The 20696-nt window shown below is 38.3% G+C and overlaps 1 protein-coding gene across 2 annotated transcripts in view; it reads left to right on the forward strand.

The window, feature by feature from the left end:
* Nucleotides 1–565: 565 nt before the first annotated feature.
* The window catches only part of LOC149178162 (glycosyltransferase BC10-like), an 83047-nt gene continuing 62916 nt past the window's right edge, over nt 566–20696 (forward strand). Inside the window, exons 1-3 of one of the 2 annotated variants that reach the window (XM_089420289.1) lie at nt 566–736; nt 814–1258; nt 18691–18798. In XM_089420289.1, the coding sequence (XP_089276415.1) occupies nt 705–736; nt 814–1258; nt 18691–18798 (585 nt within the window). In that variant the 5' untranslated portion in view covers nt 566–704. The remainder of the gene's footprint in view (nt 737–813; nt 1259–18690; nt 18799–20696) is intronic. The other variant, XM_089420290.1, reaches the window with a different exon arrangement.

Here is a 20696-nt window from a genome sequence, read left to right on the forward strand (position 1 = left end):
CTAAGACAATAAGGAGCCAAGGTGGGTGTTATGTCTTTAAAAAGAAATATTAAGAATAAACCATATATTACTGAGCCAAGGTGATTGTTAGGTCTTTAATGCGATTTTTTGGAGATTTTGGTGACGGAATTTGGCGGAAGAAATTGAGGTTAAATAACTGCATATTTGGATTCAGCACCCTCGAAAACCCTCGGGACGGTTTCATTATTCAGAAACTAGCTATCAAACTTGCGATTCCAATAAATTCCTGCCAAATTTCGACCGAAAAAACCCGCCGGAAAAACTTTCAAAAAATCGCGTTATAAACTATTTCAAAAAAAATATTAAGAATAAACTATATGACTGAGGACGGGGTCTTCTAAGACATTAATTAGTGTTTAAGAAACAATGGGATTTTAACAGATACAGAACACTCCACTCAGAAACCAGCTGTTCTATCACGCAATCGTTACCGTATGTGTACGGAACCATTCGACGGCCACAATTCTCTCCACTGGCTAGACCCCACCTGACCAGAGTTACCGGGGTTAACGTCAAAGTCCGTGAAAATGGCGTCGCCTTCTTAAAGGGAAACACGCGGACAGCAATTCTCAGATACGCCCGAGGAAGACTGAAGGAAGACCGGAATTAACGCAGCTAAACGCTCGCTCCCCGGTCGTGAGTTCGAATCCAACTACGCAGGCGCATTCTATATCTGTCGTGAAATGTTCAGGGACTTGGCATCGATTTCCAGATGGTAAGTTCATGTAAACCCCTTAGAGCTCATTGCTGTTATTTTTGAGAAGCTACAGGGTCGATCCTGCCGATTCGCAGTGAGAGATCTTTGATGTCTGTGCAGGAGCTGAAGTTCCAGTCTCCTTCGGGAGAGAGTGCTGTCCAGGTGAGGAAGACAGGCGGTCAAGATCAACAGAGGAAAACCATGCAGCCAACCGTCCCGCCGCGCGGTAGGGGGCCGAAGAGGCGGCTCTGGATCGTGGGTTTGGTAAGCATGGTGTTTCTGTCGGTACTGGCAGCGTGCATCTACCCTCCGACGCTGCTGAGGGTTTGCCCTTTGTTCTGTGGCACCGGTGTTCCGCCGCTGCAGATGCTCCCGCCCCCTCCACCAAGGATTCTTAGCGATCAGGAATTGTCCACGCGCGTCTTCGTTAGAGATATCGTAAGAATGCCTGTGAATCTCACGGTGACGTCGAAAATAGCATTCATGTTTCTGACCCGGGGGCCCCTGCCCCTCGTAGAGCTCTGGGAAGAGTTCTTCAGGGTACGTGATATGTTTATTTGCTCTGTCCTGTCACTTTATTTGATCTCATACAATAAATGGCACTAAAAGCGCAACAAAAAGAGAATCGGTGCAAACCCTGCATAAATGTAGTACCTTAAATGCATCCGGTGAATTGCCATAGTGTAACTTTATCACTTTATTTACCTGTTTTGACTTTTAGACTCCAATCACATAAGTGCTTCGAAAACAAAACTTCAAGGCTTCAAGGATGTTATCTTCTTACCTTCCTGCTCAGCGAGCCTTTGTCGTTTTTCGTTTATGTCCGTGGAATTTAGGTTTGGAAGTGGCATAATTGTTTTTTTTTCACGGTTTAATTTTGGGTTTTAGTCATATATATATATATAGTAATAATCTAATTTTAAAGTTCACCGCGTAAACGACGATCAAAACTCTTTCATTCCTTTATTTGAATGAAATAAAGAAGTAAACCATTTATATCTTTACTGAGGTGAAATAGTTTATGATCTTTATTAGGGTAAAGATTTTTTAATTGTGGTAAAGATAGTTTATAAGACAGATTGCTTTGTCATTCAGATTGCTTTGTCATTCTTGTAGTTAGCCTAATTGCTTGGCCATCTGATTCTTGTATTCAGCTTTTTTCTTGTGTAGCTTCACAATGAACCCTCCCAGTTTCTCGACAATCCCCTCATTAAATAAATATAAATTATTCTAAGAGTTAGCTATCAAAATATCTACATAACTTTACGTCCTTTCTCTATTCTTTGAAAACAGCCCATTTTAAAATTAAATGCTTTTCTATTTCCACTTTTCTCTCCTTCTAAAATCAAATGCTTTTCTGTTTCCATTTTTTTCTGATCTTTTCGTCTTTTCCCACTCCCGGACAAATGAAGAGATCAGTACAGAGATTTGAATACTAGTTCACCGAAGTGTGCATATCCTATCCCTCCATATTTGAAGCTATGTGCTTCTCTGACCTCCGTGTATGAGATTTATATGTTTAATTGCTATGGAAACTCATCCTCTGACCTCCGAGTAAGGGATTTATATTTTTAATTGCTTTGGAAACACAACCTTGAGTATATTCCTTTTCTTGCAACTGGAGACTTCAACATTTGGCATGATGCTTGTGGCGTTCCTGCCTTTATGGCCTGGAAACGGCATGCCGAGACTGGACATTCTTGAAGTGTTAGGCTATTCTTCGTTGATTTTGTCGTGATTTTTACCTAATAATTTTGACGTAGGGTTCTGTTTAAAGCACAGAGATATGAAACATTAATATTACTTGATCTTAATTTACAGAAGATTAGGGCGTTGCAAGCAAATAAAGAATGTATCCAAAAAATTATCCTGTAGCATATACTTTAAAACGTGTGAAATCTGAATTAATCCTGTTAAATTAACAAAACAGTGTATAATTTTATGGCATGTTATTTGGCGGTCAGCCATTGGATTTCGGTGGAGATCCGGGTGTAAAGTTACTTTTCAGGAGGAACCATTCTTCCGGGGCTCTACCGTAGGGATTCAACATCTTTTCAGAAAAAACGAATTTGGAAGGGAATCTCCTTGCAATTCCGCTGTTAGATCGTTGTAACTCTCCGTTTCCTTGATGTAATGCTTGTGATTTACATACTAGGTTTATGTATAATGGCGAGAACATGATGGTTTAAATCACAGTTTTAAAACCAAAACCGGACTTTGAACTGGGCACCTATCTAATTGAGTCTCGAATTGGATTCAATGAACTGGCTTTGGAAAGATACATAAATAATAATTTTTATTGAAAAAATATTTCAAAGTTCAAACCATGGTTCCAAACCGTTAGAGACAAGTTATGCAAAGTTTGCTCATCTATATACGATGTAAAGGTGGATATCAAAATGGCACCAAGTGCAATATATATCAATAACAAAATCAATGAGACTCTAAAATTTAAATGGCCTCTAGAGTCCAAAAAAATTGTTACAAGCTATTGGGCCACTAGCCTACAACAAATTGTTGATTAACATTATCACTCATAAAACTTGACTCTGCTACTAGACAAGGGATTATCATCATGAGCTACATAAACTTCATTTGGCTTAGAGTTTGAGGAGTCTCATATTCTTGTGCAACCTCAATAGTAGTAGTACTAGGCCCAACTAAAGCATGAGTTTGGTTGAGCTGCACGACTAGTGCTTCTATGTGCTATGCTTGGTGTTTCTCTTCCTTCATACTCCTGAGCCTGGTTTGGTTGCTAGATTTGCATTAAGATCAACCCCCTAACTCCATTGCATCAATGTCAAAATAAGCATCAAACTCTCCTGGATGAGTCTCCTCCACCCATTTTGAAGTTGGATCAATATCATCGAACACAATGGGGTGTGTATTAGGTCTTTTGTTTAGCAACTAGTTACGCCTTAGTCGAAGGTTGCATTGCACGCAAATGAGATAATTTAATCGTTTTTGGTTTCTCATCTTTTTGTGAATTTGTTAAAAAATAGTCCAATTGCGCTTAGGCCTAGAACCATTACAAATTTGGTTGAGGACTCTAACTACAAACTTTTGCAATTGAGGACATTGGCTCCCAAATGACTCCCACCAATGTTTTGCTAAGTCAAAGATTAAATTTAGTTCATTGTTAAACGTTTTAGATTGTAACTTTGGCTAAAAGAGCAAGTATTTATAGTTTGAATTTTAAACAATTGAACTTTTAAAAAGAAATTGGAATTGCTTACCTGGTTGATCCACATCTCTTGTAATGTTTGGTCGGTTTTTTCCAAAGGTACTTGTGGCCCTAGTGAAAGCATTGATCCGTTGATGTATTTCCAATTGCTTAGACTCATTAGGGACTATGTGGTCCAAGCACTCATACAACCCATCTTTGACCTCCCCAGTCTGATCTTCTCTAACTGAGCTCTATAATGATACCTTGGGTTTAGGAAATATACAACACCATTTATAGGATGATGGAGTTGATTGTTCCATTTGTTATGAATCATCTCCCAAATAGGCCCATATTTACCTACTTTATCCTTGTAGGCTACCTGTATCTACTCCTTTTCCTCATCCATGACCTTCATAGTGTAGCCCATGGCCAATTTTTCCCCATCTACTAATCACAACACCTTAAGAAAGGGCTCGCCAATTTTTACAAGCTCAACTGCTTTTTTCCATGAAGTGTTGCAAAACCTTTCTTGTTGTTGTCTTTTCCATCTTGTTTGCAAGCTCATCAAGATACATGCCAATCATCATTGGAGAATGCTTTTTGCAAGTTTTGTTGTTGGGAAGTGAGAGATTGCAACATGAGGAAGTGAGTTGCAACTCTTGTTATGGTAGGCCTAACAAGCTCCTTGTCCCTAATGTTTTTACTCATTAGTCTCATATCCATGAGTGGTTGTAGATGTATTTTCTGATACTCTTGGGGTGCTTTACAATGTTCTTTACCTAGTCCACCTTGCCCTTGTCCTCAAGCATGGGGTCTATGCTAATGCAATGTGCAACACATGGGGTTCAAAATATGGTCTTATATTTGGACTCTAGCATCTTTCCACCAGTAACATAGTTTGAGGCATTATCTGTGATGACTTGCACAATGTTCTGCTACCCTATTGTCTTAATTATCTCATCCAAAAGCTCAAATAATAGGTTTATATCTTTCACGTTATTAGATGCATTTGTTGATTTCAAAAAAACATGCTTCATTGAGGGCAAGAGACAAGGAAATTTATAATAGTATGGTTCTTTTCGTCAATCCATCCATATGACATGATGGGACAACTTGTTTTGGTCCATGACTCTTTAAACTCCTTCAAATCTTCATCAATGGTCAAAACCTCTCTTTGCAAAAAAAGATCCCCTCAAGTAATGCATACTAGGGCCTTTGAAGCCCTTTCCTGCAACTATAATAGAGTCCCACGTAGCTTGGTAATAAGGTGAGTGGGCAACATTAAAGGGGATATTTGCTTCATACCACCATCTGGCAATGTATTGAAAAACAACTTCTTTGCATTGCTTTTACCAATGGCTATCTAAAGTGGGTTGAGTTAGATGTTGTGTGAAGTATCTCTTAATGTTCATCCTCTTTTTAGCTTTAGCTTGACCGTGAGACCCAGGGGGGGACATAATGGAATGAGTCATGGACATTGAAGGGACAAAGGAGGAGACTTGAAGGTCATAATCATCCACTTGCTCTTATAGCTTCTACAAGTTGCCTCTTCTTTGCCTCTTCTACTAACTAGGGTAGAATACTTCACCGCCGAAATTAGTAAGGGAAAAAGGGATCTTAAAATCCTTAGAGCCTCATGCTAAAGAAAATCATAACATTCCAATCCAAATTGATGATCTCCATTTGATCTCAACTCTCCTCTATTTATAGATTTTTTCATGGGCCCCCAAATGTGAGGGGTTGTGGGTGCAACCCCCAATTTGGGGTCTTTTTTTCCCTAGTTGACCCAACCTTTGCCCCAACATTTGAAAATTTGGGTTTTTTACCTACTTATCAAGACTCTATAGCCTATTGGGTCGGATAGGCTATTTCGTCCCCCTTCAATCAATCATTTGGTTGAGGTCATTACATAAACCCTCAAGCAAGCTGCAAGAGCCAAAGTAAAGAATCCATTAGATATCCAAACATGCTTAAGGAATGATCCTGAGCTCCCTTTTATAACCTTTGGCCATCCCAATACCATGGGTAAGTATTCCATGGATACCAATACCATGGACAAGTATTCCATGGGTGCAATACCATGGTTACCAATACCATGGGAAAGTAATCCATGGGCACCAATATTATGGGCAAGTAAATACATAATAATGTGACTTAATAAAGTTCCCCTTGTTCTCCTAGCCACATTTTCATCTAATAAATCAATCGTTTCCCTTTCAGTGGTCACTCGGAAAACGCACATGATAGTCCTCCCTCCTTGAAATTGCTTGCCCTTAGTGATGCCATAACCTACATATCAATGCCTGGGTCCCAAATGCGCCACTGTGTCACTCCATACCAGTGTACTATCCAACCATCAATAAATCCATTGATACTTCTATCCCAAATATACCACTATATTGTTAAGCCAGAAGTGGATCCATTGTAGTGTGAACCATCCTTAAGAATCATCCTTGGTAAACTTGAAGGCATATCTCCTCATGTGCCATTGGGGGTGTCATTGCTGCACTAATCATCTGCTCCCCTAGGATCCAATCCACCAAATGGAGAGCATCCTCACCATACCATGCCCAACACCGTGTCATGCCATCAATGCCATCCCACCTAAAAATATCTTGCCAATTCACACTGGAGATCTTGCTATCTTTGTCGCCGAGAATATACCTAAACATCTCACAGGGCTTGCACACTTCCTTTCGAAATAATCTTGCCCCTTGGGCTAACCTGTACTTTGTTGGGATTGTGAAAGGTTGTGTGAACTTAGTCACCCAGTCAAATATTTTATCAATGTAATCACAACCCTACACCTCTGGTAGACCTATTATAAGGAGCACAAATGCGCTCTTCGGTTCCTAATCTAGATTAGGCAAGTCTTGTAATAAGCCTTCTGAATAGTCATGCCTCAATTTGTCATGCTGACAAGTCATACACTCCATCTCACCACTCGACATAACACCCTTGAGGCACTCCCCATAGAACCTCTCTCTGAGCTGACTGTAAATGTGGCAATCCTTAGGATGAACTGCTAGTAGTGAAGCATGGGTCACTCTCATAGTCATGTCCTTGAGTGTGGACTCGGGGACTAAGCAAATGATGTCATCCTCTAGTGTATACCCATCATCTTTTAGGCGTCCATCCCTTAACTCAGAGGCAAACCTGTTCTCTGAATGCTCCATCCCCAAGTGGAATACCCAATCCCAGCATGATATTGGACTCCTAGATAAAATACATGTAACATTGTCTTCCATGCTCTCCATAAACACGATAGTGCACCCACCACTCTATCAAAATTTCTATTTGATCTTGTCGCTCATGGTATCTCACCTTGATTGATGTTGAGAAATCATTGCTGCATCAAATGAATCCTGGACACCGCATCAGGCTCTGTCACATGAAAGTATGATCCATCTGGATCCCATTGCCCATTTGGGATACTGTCATCCCAAGTATCAAAGAGTTCATGTTGCACTATACCTCTAGCTAGAAGTATCTTTCCAAACATCACTAACTCAGTGGGATACCAACTCATAATCTCTCTCTATTCCATTTGAAATGGACTTCTGAAATAGGAAGTATCAACAAGAATGATATTACTTTTAGAGTCCATGGCCTCCCACAGAATGTGTCTTCCATCATCTTTAGTTATCAACAACTCTTGAAAAAGACCTTGTATATAAATGCCAACACAAGGAATATTCCCACCATGTTGATGTTGCGCCACTCTGATTTCAACTAGAATGCTCATATACTGAAGCTCTATCTCATGATCCTAGTCAACCTGTAAAAGCAATAAAAAATAGTTGGCTCTTTCCTCATACCAACTCACCTCTCCGTTATGAAAATGTAGATTCATAGTACTGCATGCATTGTCTAGGTACTCCCAAAGAGGGCTGCTTTGTTACTCCGGGGTAGGCTTCTTTTGTTGCTTTGGTAAAACAACTGTTTCCCAACATGGGTAAGATTGGCAGCTGTCTTGGCACACTTAACTCCAAGGAACTTAAGCTCATTGTCTTGCTGTAATATGGTGTCCTTGAGCATCTTGGTTCTCTCCTTCATTTCTAGAAGGCCTTCTTTAAGATGTTTAATCCCTTCTTGAGTATGTTTTTGGTGACTATCACTGTGAAGCCCTGTAGAAGAGATTGTTGAAGTGATACAACTATCCTCATCATGGTTTGTGGTTGCCATATAAGATTGAATTTCCACACAAGGCTCATCCATCTCCTCTGGTTTGAACCCTACCAACTCCCCATCAAGCAAGGGTTTAGCTTCCCTTCACATTGTTTGACAACATTTTGTACCGAGTTATCAGCAACATTAGAAGCACATTGTGGACAACCAATAATAAAGATATGATGGGCTGGAAAATAACATCACTTTCATCACACATGAATAATTGTATCCATGATGATTCTCATGTGCTCATGAATGGATTTGCCATGGTCTTTTTTGATAACATCGATGAAATAATGAAACAATTGTAAAACAAGATCATGATAACCATAGTCAAGCATAATAACACATGACCTTACCTTTGCCATTAATTTTAGAATCTTTGCCCTCTTGCCAACATATGGATTGTTCATTTGCCCTAGCCCTTGGAAGCATCCCACAATCAACTGAAATATTTTTCGCATTATATCCCACTTTTCAGGGATTTTAGGTGTTGTAACCCTTAAAACTTCACTCAAACAATGTGCAACAACAAGCCTTACCTCTCCATCTTTATGCCTCAATAACTTGTCCTCACCCAAGTGAGTCATTGTTGGAACCATAACTGCTAGAGTCAACTGAGAAGGTGGTTATCCCACCATTTGTAATTGCCTTGTCACCTCCTCCAACGAGCTAAGAAGGACATCTTTGGATGGAGACAACTGTCCAAGTTGATCTCTTGCTCTAAAAAGTTGCTGCAAAAACTCCATCAAGGCACTGAAACTTGATGTCAAAAGTAATCTACCTTCCACTGTTCAACCTCATCAGATTGTAATGTACCTTTTAGATAGATAACAAACTTAAACCACAAATTTTTCCGGGGATTATTGCATTCATCGATTTTTTTTTTTTTTTCTTTTATGTTGCTTATTACAATTTGCAATAGAGACATCATTCCAAATATTTACACATTCATAACAAGAAACTCTTTACTCAATAAATATAAAGAATACATCTATCCTTAGTAGTTCTTCCCCATACTATTTTAGAGTTTTTCAAAAGCATGCAAACTTCCTGTATGTAGCTTTCTCAGACTTTGCTATAGGATTCTTATTGTTCTAGGAATATTGTATGCTATTTGGTAGCTCGATCTTCGATGAGTGACTCAGACCACTTGCAAGATTTGACTCGACACCCAACTCTTGGTTGCGTGCACTATCAATTAGGTCCTTTTTCATTAGTCTAGTAATACCCTGTCTCGCTCAATCTCCTAGTGTGTAGTACGCACCCTCTTCATTCTGTTGGATATTAACATAAGATCATTTCCATTTGGCTCAATTGTTGGCATTCACGTTCTTGTGCAACTTAATTTGAGCCCTTTTCTCTGTTTCCTCGCTTTTCAGGTCAACGAATGGTGGTATTGGCCTTCACACTTTCACCCAACAATCTAGGAAATGGATTCGTGCTTTCAGATACTAACTCAACTAGGCTTCCTAACGAGTTGTTACCAACGTGTTTGCCCTTGCGACCTTTGTGCCCCCCACCCCCCTCAAAAAAAAAATTTTGTTCGCTCAACTTGCGATGATTTCTCCCAAACAAACCTCTTGTTATTACTAGCTACATCCAAGGGAAATCTTTGCTACAATTGTTACTTATACATCGCAATTTGACACTTTAATTTTACCCTTGTGTTGTCTCAAGTTGGTACTCCAGTGTGTATGCGACTTGCTATAAAGAGGGTAACTCAACCCCTTTATTAATTCGTCCCGTAAACTCCAGTGTGACCCTTCAAGTAATTAGTGGCTATACCAATTGGCTTCACCAAGAATCAACTGTTGCCGGTTCGACCCTCAATTATCAAACTCGACCTTGTTCATTTGTTAGTCTCTTATTTATAATTCGTGGCCCCATATATGTTTATTTGCAAGGATATATCTCAGTTTGGCTCCATTTGGCTCAGATAGGTCCAATTCGAATTGATAGCCAAAGCGACTTGGCCCTGTATATTATTGATCAATTTTTGGTTATTCACGCTATAGGATTTGGTTGCCACAGGGTACATAAGTCGCAACTACAACCCTTGCTTCTCATTAGGCCTAGGGTTTTGACATTTCAATCAGAAGTGGAGCGGACTTATGGTCTAATGTGCCCTGAAATAATACTCAGTAGCTCTGACAATTTTGACAAGAAAATCTTAAAGCTGTAAGGATGTGCAACTCTGATACCACTATAATTTCCCAAGCTAGATTTTGCAATAATCTTCACAATTACCATCGAGGCATTTTTAACTAGCACTTTGCAAAATTGACACTGCAAATGATTTTCTACTAATTATTAATGTAAGGAAATTTCATCAAACATATTTCATACAATTTAACGTGAAACCCCTCAACCTTATTATATTAAATATGAATCTGAATATACATGAAAACTTGTTAAGACACCAACAAGATGGCACAAATGGCTGAAGATATAAATGATTGACATTGACCTCTCCAATGAAATCATTGATGCCTTAATGAGAAAATCGGATGGCTCCTCCATATACGTGTTTAGAATCTAGATTAAATCCACAAATTGACCTAGTGAGCAATCTGTGTGGTTCCTCCAAGACTTGCTAGGGTGGAGGCTTTCAAGTTTCAACACTGAAGACTAGTTATTTTGGTCAACTAGGGTGGGTAATTGCTCCGCTAAAGAAGATCATGCTCAGGGCTATAAACCCTCAAGCAAGCTCCAAGAGCCAAGGTAAACAATCCATCAAATATCTAGATATGCCTAAGGAATGATCTTGAGCTCCCTTTTATAATCTTTGGCCATCCCAATACCATGGGTAAGTATTCCATGGATACCAATATCATGGGAAAATAAGTACATAATAATGTGACTTTATAAAGCCATCGCTATTCTCCTGGCCACATTTAAATCTATATAAATCAATCATTTTCCATATAGTGATCATTCGAAAAAGGGACATGACATGGATGATAGAATTTCAAGGGAAAGAACTCTGTAGATTGGAAAAAATGCAAACAAGTACATTGCAAAACCTATGATAAATTTGAAAACAAAAAGAGGCATTTAGCCTACAAAGAGGGGTTGTTTTTTACTTGAAAGAGTAAAAAATAAAAAACAGAGACAACAATCAAATTTGCAATTTTTTTAAGAAAGAAAGCTTCTCGGGAATGGAAACTAGTTGCCAAACCCTTCTCCCAAAGATGCCAACTACATTGGACAACTCCAAACTAGCTCCAAGATGATAAACACCTTGAAACTTGTTGCTGTTAGATTGCTACTACAAAACATAGGGTTGTTGCAAAACTCTCCAAGCTCATATAGTCTCACAAAAGGTCAAAATGAGAGGTGTGAGGCAAACAAGAGGGGAGGGTTGCTTTTATAACTTAAGAGGAGTCATTTTTGGAGGGAAAGAAACGCATGGTTCCCTCCAAAATAGTAAAAAGAATCACATGTGGGTCCCTTAATTTTCCGAGTGTGAGATTCTATGGATTGATTGATTAGCATTGGAACCAAGTGTTTAGGGCTAGTTTGTATTGGTTAGTACCAAATCGAATGGTTTGGTACCTAGTTGGTGGAAATTGGCCCTTCAATTTGGTTACTTGGCTGATTTGACTATTTGATCGATTGGTTTGACAACTTACCAATGTGTATTGTTTGATTTTTAAAACTATGGTTTAAATAAACATTCTTGTGGGATTTCATCTTAGTTTGTACAAAACATGAACCTTTTAGGCTTTTTTTGAAGTGCTTACAATAAATTCATTGAGAGCATTGCAATTGAGGGTGAAGCATAGGGAGATTTCAGAGGTCATGTTGCATGGTTAGGATTTTACTTGAGTTCCCATGGCATCTTCCTTTCTCCTTGACTTCTCTTCAATTTGGTCCTGTTATGATTTGTTTCCATTTCCCTATGCTAGACATGTGGGAATTTATAGGGTAAGTTCCTCAGACAGAACACCAAAGGACACCGCTCACAAATAGATCACAGATCAATACACCAGTATCCTTGACGTGGTTAAAACCCTCAAAGAGGGAAACAGTGCACGGCTTGAGTCAACATGACCACTTCAGGCAATTTATTAATAAAAGAATGAAAATTTACATAAGCTTCTCTCTTGAACGGTTACACTACAAATGACCCTCCATGCTATTTAAATAGAGGTCATGGACCAATCGGGTGTTAAGCCACGGATCAAGTGTCGGTAATACTGAGGAGAGAATGAATCGTTGGATCACTACATATCGTGACCGTCAGATTGTAAGTTACAAAAGTACATAGTAAAGAAACACACTTTACCTGACTCTACACTAGACCAAGTTATACTTAATTATTTCCTATGTGTCGGAATATCCTAACATCCCCCCTTAAGAACAACTTGGGATAAGATTGAAGGATGTACAAATATGACACAATAGGAGAAGGAAGGAGGCATTAGAGCCTATCCCCCCTTAGTGACAACTTCCTGAACTCCAACCATCAATCGAAGTTTAGTAAACCTCGCCTTTGTGAGAGCCTTTGTAAAGATGTTTGCAACTTGATCATCTGTTGAACAATATTGCGCTTCAAGAACATGGTCATGAATGAGCTTTTTGATGAAGTGCATGTGCAGTTCAATGTGTTTGTTGCACTGATGTTGGATTGGATCTTTGCATAGTTGAATGGCACTTTGATTATCACACCAAATTGTAGTCGAATGTTGCTGCTGAAAGCCAAACTTTGACAGGATCTGACGAAGCCATAGGGCTTCCTTACTAGCTTCTATGGCACCACGATACTCTGCTTCTGTTGAAGAAATAGAAATGGCACTTTGTTTCTTGCAAGCCCATGTAATAGGCCCTGAACCAAGAGTGAACACATAACCTACAGTAGACTTCCGATCATCAGGGTCACCAGCCCAATCGGAATCAGTGAAACCAACCAATAGAGGAGATGCTTCGGCACTGCAATGAATCCCAAACTGAACTGTACCTCGAACATAACAAAGTATTCTCTTAGTTGCTTTCCAATGACTTTCATGGGGTTTTTGCATAAACAGAGCAATAAGGCCAACAACAAAGGAGAGGTTAGGACGAGTATGGGTCAAATACAAAAGTTTTCCTACAAGTTGACGGTATAAGGTAGCATCAACTTCAGGTGAAGTACAAGTGATTGAAAATTTGGCTCCAGACTGAAAGGGAGAAGTTGCTGGCTTACAATTTTCCATGTGAAAATGGTGTAGAAGATCACAGACGTACTTGGACTGGGAAAGGGAAATACCTTCCTTGGATTGCAAGACTTGAAGACCATGAAAATAATGCAAGTGTCCTAAGTCTGTCATTTCAAACTTCTTTTTAAGGTTGGACTTCACATGGTTTATAAGGTTGGGATCACTACCAGTAAGGATAAGATCATCAACATAAAGAACAAGAATGATAAGAGACTTGCCCACTTTCTTGGTGTAGACAGTATTGTCAGAATGACACCTAGAAAAGCCAGTTTCTAAAAGAAAGCTATCCATTTTGGCATACCAAGCCTGAGGAGCTTGCTTGAGACCATAAAGGGATTTCTTAAGCCGACATACAAGGCTGGAGTTTGTTTGTATAAAGCCAGTAGGTTGTTCCATATAGATTTCTTCATGCAAGTCCCCATGCAAGAAGGCAGATTTAACATCCATCTGATGGACTTCCCATTTGAAAGAGGTAGCAAGGGAAAGAACAAGGTGGATGGAGTTAATTTTTGGCAATAGGGGAGAAGGTTTCAGTATAGTCAATGCCTTCAACTTGTGAAAAACCCTTAGCAACGAGATGAGTTTTATGTTTATCTACTTTTCCATCTGGTCCATACTTGGTTCTGTAAGCCCATTTGCATCTAACAAGTTTTCGTCCCTTTGGTAGAGGAACAAGATCCCATGTATCATTTGCCAATAATGAACGATATTCTTCATTCATAGCTGCGTCCCAATGTGGATGGTGTGAAGCTTCTGCAAAGGTGTCAGGATCATAATTCGTTGAAGCTTGAGCCAATAAAGAAGAGGCTCTATCGAATTGAGAACGTGTACGTCGCTGATCTGTAGGATCACCGACAAGAGCGCCTGCTGCATCCCGAGTAGTACAGACCCATTTAGGAAGCTGAGGAGTTGAAGGAGGATCCTAAGAAGGTGGGGGAGGATTGTCATCCTTGCTTTTGTCATCGGAAGAAGAAATATTTTCAAAAGTAGAAGAGATAGAGAGAGGTGGCACATCCGCCGAACTAGGCTCGTAGGCCGATATATTTTCAGCAAACTTTACATCTCTTCTAATGATAAGATTTTTGAACATAAGTGGAATAAGTCTATATCCTTTGACATCTTCAGAATATCCAACAAAAATACATTTTTCACTCTTAGGTTCTAAAGCTTTATGTTTCTCATTTGGAATATGGGCCCATGCTTCACTTCTGAAAACACGAAAGTGACTTACATCTGGTTTAATTGAGCTCCATGCTTCTTCTGGAGTGATATTCTTTAAAACCTTAGTAGGAGTGCGATTTATTATGTAATTTGCACAGTTAATTGCTTCTGCCCAAAAATTAAGACTAAGTCCTTTAGATTGAAGCATACAATTAGCCATTTCCTTTAAGGTGTGATTCTTCCTTTCAACTACACCATTTTGTTGTGGAGTATATGGAACAGTTTGTTGCATTTGAATTCCATTCTCAGTGCAAAAGTTGATGAATTTGTTGTTAACATATTCTCTGCCATTATCAGATCTTAGCTTAAGAATTTGATGTCCAGATTGTTTTTCAACAAAGGCCTTAAAGGCCAAGAACATGTTAAATACTTCACTCTTGAGTTTTAAGAAGTCTACCCAAGTGTCTGGAGAAATCATCAATGAAAGTTAAGAAATACTTGTAGCTAGAGAATGAAACAACTGGAAGCGGACCACATAAATCACTATGCACAAGCTGTAAAGGGGTTGAGGCGTGTCAAGAGGAATGTTTTTCAAAACTCTCCTGATGATGTTTTCCGAGTACACATCCGAAACAAACACCATCTCTGCAAGATACCATTGGAAGACCTGTCACCATATTTTCTTTACATAGATTCTGAAGGGAGCGATAGTTTAAGTGACCAAATCGCTCATGCCAAAGTTTGCTCACTTCATCATTATGAGCAACAAATATCGAGGGAAGATTTGATGACCCAAAGTTGTTAAACTTATACAACCTTGTAGAATCATCAACAATGCCAGTAGCTAAAATCTGTCTAGGATCTCTTAGGTCCTTAATTACAACATCGTGAGGTGAAAATTCAACGATTTTACCTTCACCTGAATGAGTTATCTGATATACAGATAGAAGGTTGCAGGATAAGGTTGGAACACATAATACATCATTAAACTGACCATTGTCTATATGAACAGTTCCAGTCCCTACAACACTAAGAGATCTATCATCACCAACATATATATTTTTGGTGTTACAATCATTTAAAGAAGAAAACATGGCTTTGTTTTTGGCCATGTGATAAGAAGCTCCAGAATCAATGAGCCACTCATGAGATGTTTGACAACCACATGCAGAAAGTGCTATTCCTGAAGATGAAGTTGAAGTTGAAGAGTGCTCCAAATGGATGTAATGCTTCTTCATTGCTGCTTCCAAGGCTTCCATCTTATTAAAGCATTTGGATTATAAGTGGCCATCTCGATTACAAAAGTGGCAATGTCTATCAGTGTTCTTCCCTTTGTTTTTATTTGCCTTATCATTTTGTTGAAATGGTTTTTCATTTTGAGGCTGAAATTGCTTAGGACCCTTGTTTGTTTTAGGACCATTCTTTTTAGGATACGACTTCCTAGGATTCTTTGAATTTGGTTGCTGATGGGTGGCTAAGGCTTTCTTAGAAGAGTTTCCAAGATTAAGAAGACCAAGGTGTAAGAGTTTTTCTTGTTCTCTTATTAAAGAATCACAAAAGGAATCAAAGGAAGGGGACTTGTAGTCTTGTCCTTGAGAAATGAAGGCTTCTCCTGTAGAATGGAAGGTGGAAACAAACACAGAGTAGGCTGGTCCCAACTTAGTAAGAATGGAATAGATAAGGTTATCATCTTCTTTCTTAACCTTAACACCTTCCAAGAGAAGTCTAAGGGTCTTGAAATTGGACAAAAAATCTTCAATGGAAGAAAAATTATTGGGGTCCAATGTAAGCAACTCATTTTTGGGTTGATGGGCTCTAAGTTCATTTTTAATTCCAAAAGCTTTAGTGATCTGTTTCATTGCTTCATTAGGAGTATCAAGTTCTATGGTATGGAATCTAAGGTCTGGAGAAATAGACATCCCTATCAATCCACGTGCTTGATCTTGCCTATTTTCCCATTTGGCTGCCTTATCTTTATCTTTTGGTTTGGTTTCTTGGCCTGAGGTTATTTTGTCAAGACCTTTACGTCTAAGTAAATCCACAATGTAGGACCACCATTGGAAGTAGTTGGTGTTGTGAAGAATAACTTGGCATGAACTTTCCATTTTAACAGAAACTGAAGATATAGATGCTGAAACTAAGTGTTCAATGGAAAAATCTCGAAAAATTAGGTTGATTAAAAAAAATGGCTCTGAAAATGGCTTTCGGATGAAGAAGTTATGGCTTTTTGAAGAAAAGTTGTTGAATATGCCGACGAAGTGCGGGAATGTGTGGAAATGAATGATAATGTTATATTTAAAAAAAATCCGCCCCCTTTCCAAACTTAATCTAATTAGCTCAACAAAGAGAAAGACTTGAACTCAAGACCTCTATTCTCATAAAGTAACTTTGGACCAAGTGAGCTAGTTTAAAAGGTTAGTAATTTTTGGAATAGAGGAAGGTGTTTTTTTTAGTCACCGAAGCTTTGGGGTGCGTGGTTACATGAGAAAGCTATTTTTTCTCTACAAAACAAAAACCACAAAACCCAAAACAGACATACAAAAAAAAACAAACCTTATGGTTTGAAGTTAGCTTTACCTGGAAACTAACAATTTTCCTCAATGTTTCTGATTTTTCCGAGATAGACCCATGATCCATTGAGTTTCTTGTGGATATAGGGATCGTAATTGTTTTTTCTTTTTGAAGTTACTAATTAGTGATTCTCTGAAAAGTACTATAGCTCAAGCATGATTTCAGGGGGACAATGTTTCCTTTTATTGAAGATTAGGATATTTCTAACTAGCCAAGTCTTCGAGATAACATATTTGGCAAGCAAATTCCAGAACTTGTAAACTATGGGTTTCACTTTGAGCAAGGGTTTCCTTACATCAAGACTGACACAGTGACGTCTCATGGCCACAGCAATAGTCTGAGACACTGATGTCTCTTCTCTCTCCTCACCTCTACTTTTCTTTCTGGTTCTGATGCTAACGTAGAGCTCTACCTTTATGGCTTTGTCTGTCAGCTTTTTTACACTTATATTTTGCCTAGCCCCTGCTTGTCTCTCTTTTCACGTCATTTGTATCTCAACTATTTTGGCAACATTTTAGCATGTAGGAGTGTCATGTACCGATTATTCGCTGTAGATCTATTTGCTTTTATTTGGTCATTTGAGGACATTGATGCCCTTATCTTCTCTGCAGTTAAACCTTCATGCGTGTCAAGAGCCAAAGAAAGGCTTACCCCTTTGGTAGAGAATATGCATCTCCATATCTTGCCCCGAGGAAGATTTGTGTTCTGCTTTTTTTATAAAACGATGCATATTCCCCTCCCTTTTTAGCTGAGTACCTGTATTCCCCTCAGATTATCCCTGTCCGAATAAAAAATTCACATTCTAACAATTCTTCGGAAGTTCAATAATAGAGGTGTTTAGTAACGAAAAGAATGACGAGAATGGGGAAGGGTGAACTCCTGAGTTCCATTATTGAGTCTTTCTTTTTCCAACATCTATAAAAAATTAATATAGATCTTTTATTCTTTCTCGAGGTTGGTATTTGTTTGACCCCTTTTCTGTTACGAATTAAGCATAGGATAGGGTACAATAGTTCTTTAGTTATAATAAGTATTAATAGGTGCGCTGTTTGTTTTCTTCTGTATTGTTTCTTTGATTCAGTTATGTTTTGTTTCTTGTTTCATTATTTTTGCAGTGAAAAAAATACATTATTGTTTCTTTTCCTCCTAGAGAGAAATTAACAGCATTTGCCATTTTGAATCAATGTTTGTTTAAAACTCAGAAGAGAAAATGAAGCCAAAGTTTCAAGTATTGTTAAGACCATACAACTGTTGTTGGTTTAATGGCCCTCTTGACTTCATCTTGGTGTTGCTCGTCTTTCCTAACATTAATGAAAACTTTATATGTGGCTTGATTGAAACTCTTGATTTTTGATTGATGTTTTTGTTTATCTTTTGTGTTCACTGTGTCTTATGGGAGTGTAAACTTATATATGAAAAAGTACATGTGCTGGAACAGCAACAGCTGTATCCCATTCTCATGAATGGTAATTTTTGCTTGTATGTTACAAGCAACCATTCTTCTCTTCATGCGGAGAGAAGAAACTTGAGTTAGGTAGATGACCTGCAGTCTGTAGTTTGCAGGCTCTGCCTGAAATTTGAATTTTCGGAAAAATGTGCAGTTGTACAAGGCAAGGCCAGAGATAATGGGTGTTGCTTCGGCGGTTGGTGCAATTGATTATAGAAATTGACACAACATACACATTTGCACCTTCAATTGTCAGGGGCACGAGGGCAAGTTCTCTATTTATGTCCACGTTTCTCAGCTGAGCACACTGAAGACAGCATGGAAGAGCCCTCTTTTTGACAATCATGACATCCGTAGCCAGAAGGTATGTTTGATACTCTTTGCATTCTTTGGCTAAATATTTACTTCCATTCCTGGACTGAATAGTCATTTTAAAGTAGTGTACTGTTTATTTTTTTGAATTCAACTTGATTTTTTAATTCCTCTACAAATATCCATTCCTGGACTGAAGTTTAGATATTATAAGAGTGACTAGCAATTAAAAAGCATGTGATTGGTGATGTTTAGAGATTACAAGAGGACTTACACACACTTCTTTGAATTTTGAAAGCATTGTGCCTTCTGTTATCACATATTAAGTGTTAAAATATTATGAAATTTCCCACTCATGAATTGCATAAGCTTTGTAACTAATATTTCAAATGGGTAGACAATCCTTTCATTGACAAACTGTTATAGAATTTTCGTCTTCATTTCCAGGTCTCGTCTAACTTTTCCAGCCTTCTTGTAGTTGTTGACAAATGGTTGGACAATTCATACACAACCAAAGGATAAACCTTCATATAATTTGCATATATTCTAGAAATGATAATATTGACCATTTAGGCAAACCTGTCAAAACTTTTTCTATGTATGCGAACCGTCAAAAATTATTCTCATGATGGTCTCTATGTAGTGTTACTAGGATTATGAGTCACACTTGTAATTTCCCCAGTTTGATCCTGATCACCCCAAAAGATTTTTTCCATGTCTTTTGGAGTCAAACTCGATTCTGTCAACATGAATTTGACTCATGATTAATGAGTCTAGCTCTGACCACGATTAATTGTTAGTCTGACTTAGTTTGACCAAGTGAGACTTTGTCATTTTCACATCTGCTGGGCATGTGTTAAAATATGTGGATATCTTTATATTTTTGTAGTTGCAAGTTCTTCCCAATTTGGCTCAAACTCTTGGCTTTAATGCCTTGCAGAGATTTTCCTGATTTTCAGTCTGGTAATTTGTCTCAATGGTATGTTGTTCAAGTTTAATGGTATGTTTGCTGCTAGCATAGCTGACGTGATTTAATAGGCATCATTCGAAGTTATATTAATAGGATCGAGAGGAATTTAATCACAAAGACTGGCACACATATGAATGATTCTGGGGCAATTACAGCAAATATTTATTAATATTTTGGATAATTGCAGTATGTCACAGACAACACACATTAACGTATTGATCTATTGCACTGTTGACTTTAACATGGCCAGTCAATTTTCTCCATTGTGCTCACTGCAGGTGGGGTTGGTAACAACTTAGAGGTTTCATCCATCCTACCGTCGCTTGTCTCTTGCTACTCAACTAATTTCACATTGTGTCATAATGATTGCAATGTGTAATACTAATTGTGACTCAATCACTCATTTTAACTTTTACATGTAATTATAAGATGGCATTAAAACATTTCTTTTTTATATCTTGATTACCAAGATCACAAAGGAGAAAGAGTACGACTGTTAATAGCAATACTTGTCATTTGTGCTCGCTCTAATTGGTCAGTCATGCTTCACAATATGATGGATTGTATCTTTTTTAATGCTTATTCCATCACTGATTGGACATTACCAATGAATACCTCTTACTTTCAGTCCATCAGGCCATTTATGTTTTTTGAAGAAATTAAGCTCCATTTTGCTCCTTTTTTTTTCTCATTCCATATGTCCATGCATTTATAATTTTATTGACCTAAATAATCTGTTATTTGTGGCCCAAAGATTGATTGATACTTCTATTGTAGCAAGATCCCTGAAAAGCCTCTCATACCAGGTTTTCCTTTTATTGCTCGGACTGTCTTTTACTAAGTGCTTTGATTTCTTTCAATTGTTTTCATTGTTCAATAAACTGCCCCCCCATGCACATTTCTTTTTCCTTAATTGGTGAATTCAGTCATGTTTATGCAGGTGCAAAACTGCAATTGCAGCTTACTTTGAAAGCATTTGG

The sequence above is a fragment of the Pinus tabuliformis genome, chromosome 4_1, assembly GCF_031772625.1.
Source record: "Pinus tabuliformis cultivar Carrire ecotype Pingquan chromosome 4_1, CPIR1, whole genome shotgun sequence".
Lineage (NCBI taxonomy): Eukaryota > Viridiplantae > Streptophyta > Pinopsida > Pinales > Pinaceae > Pinus > Pinus tabuliformis.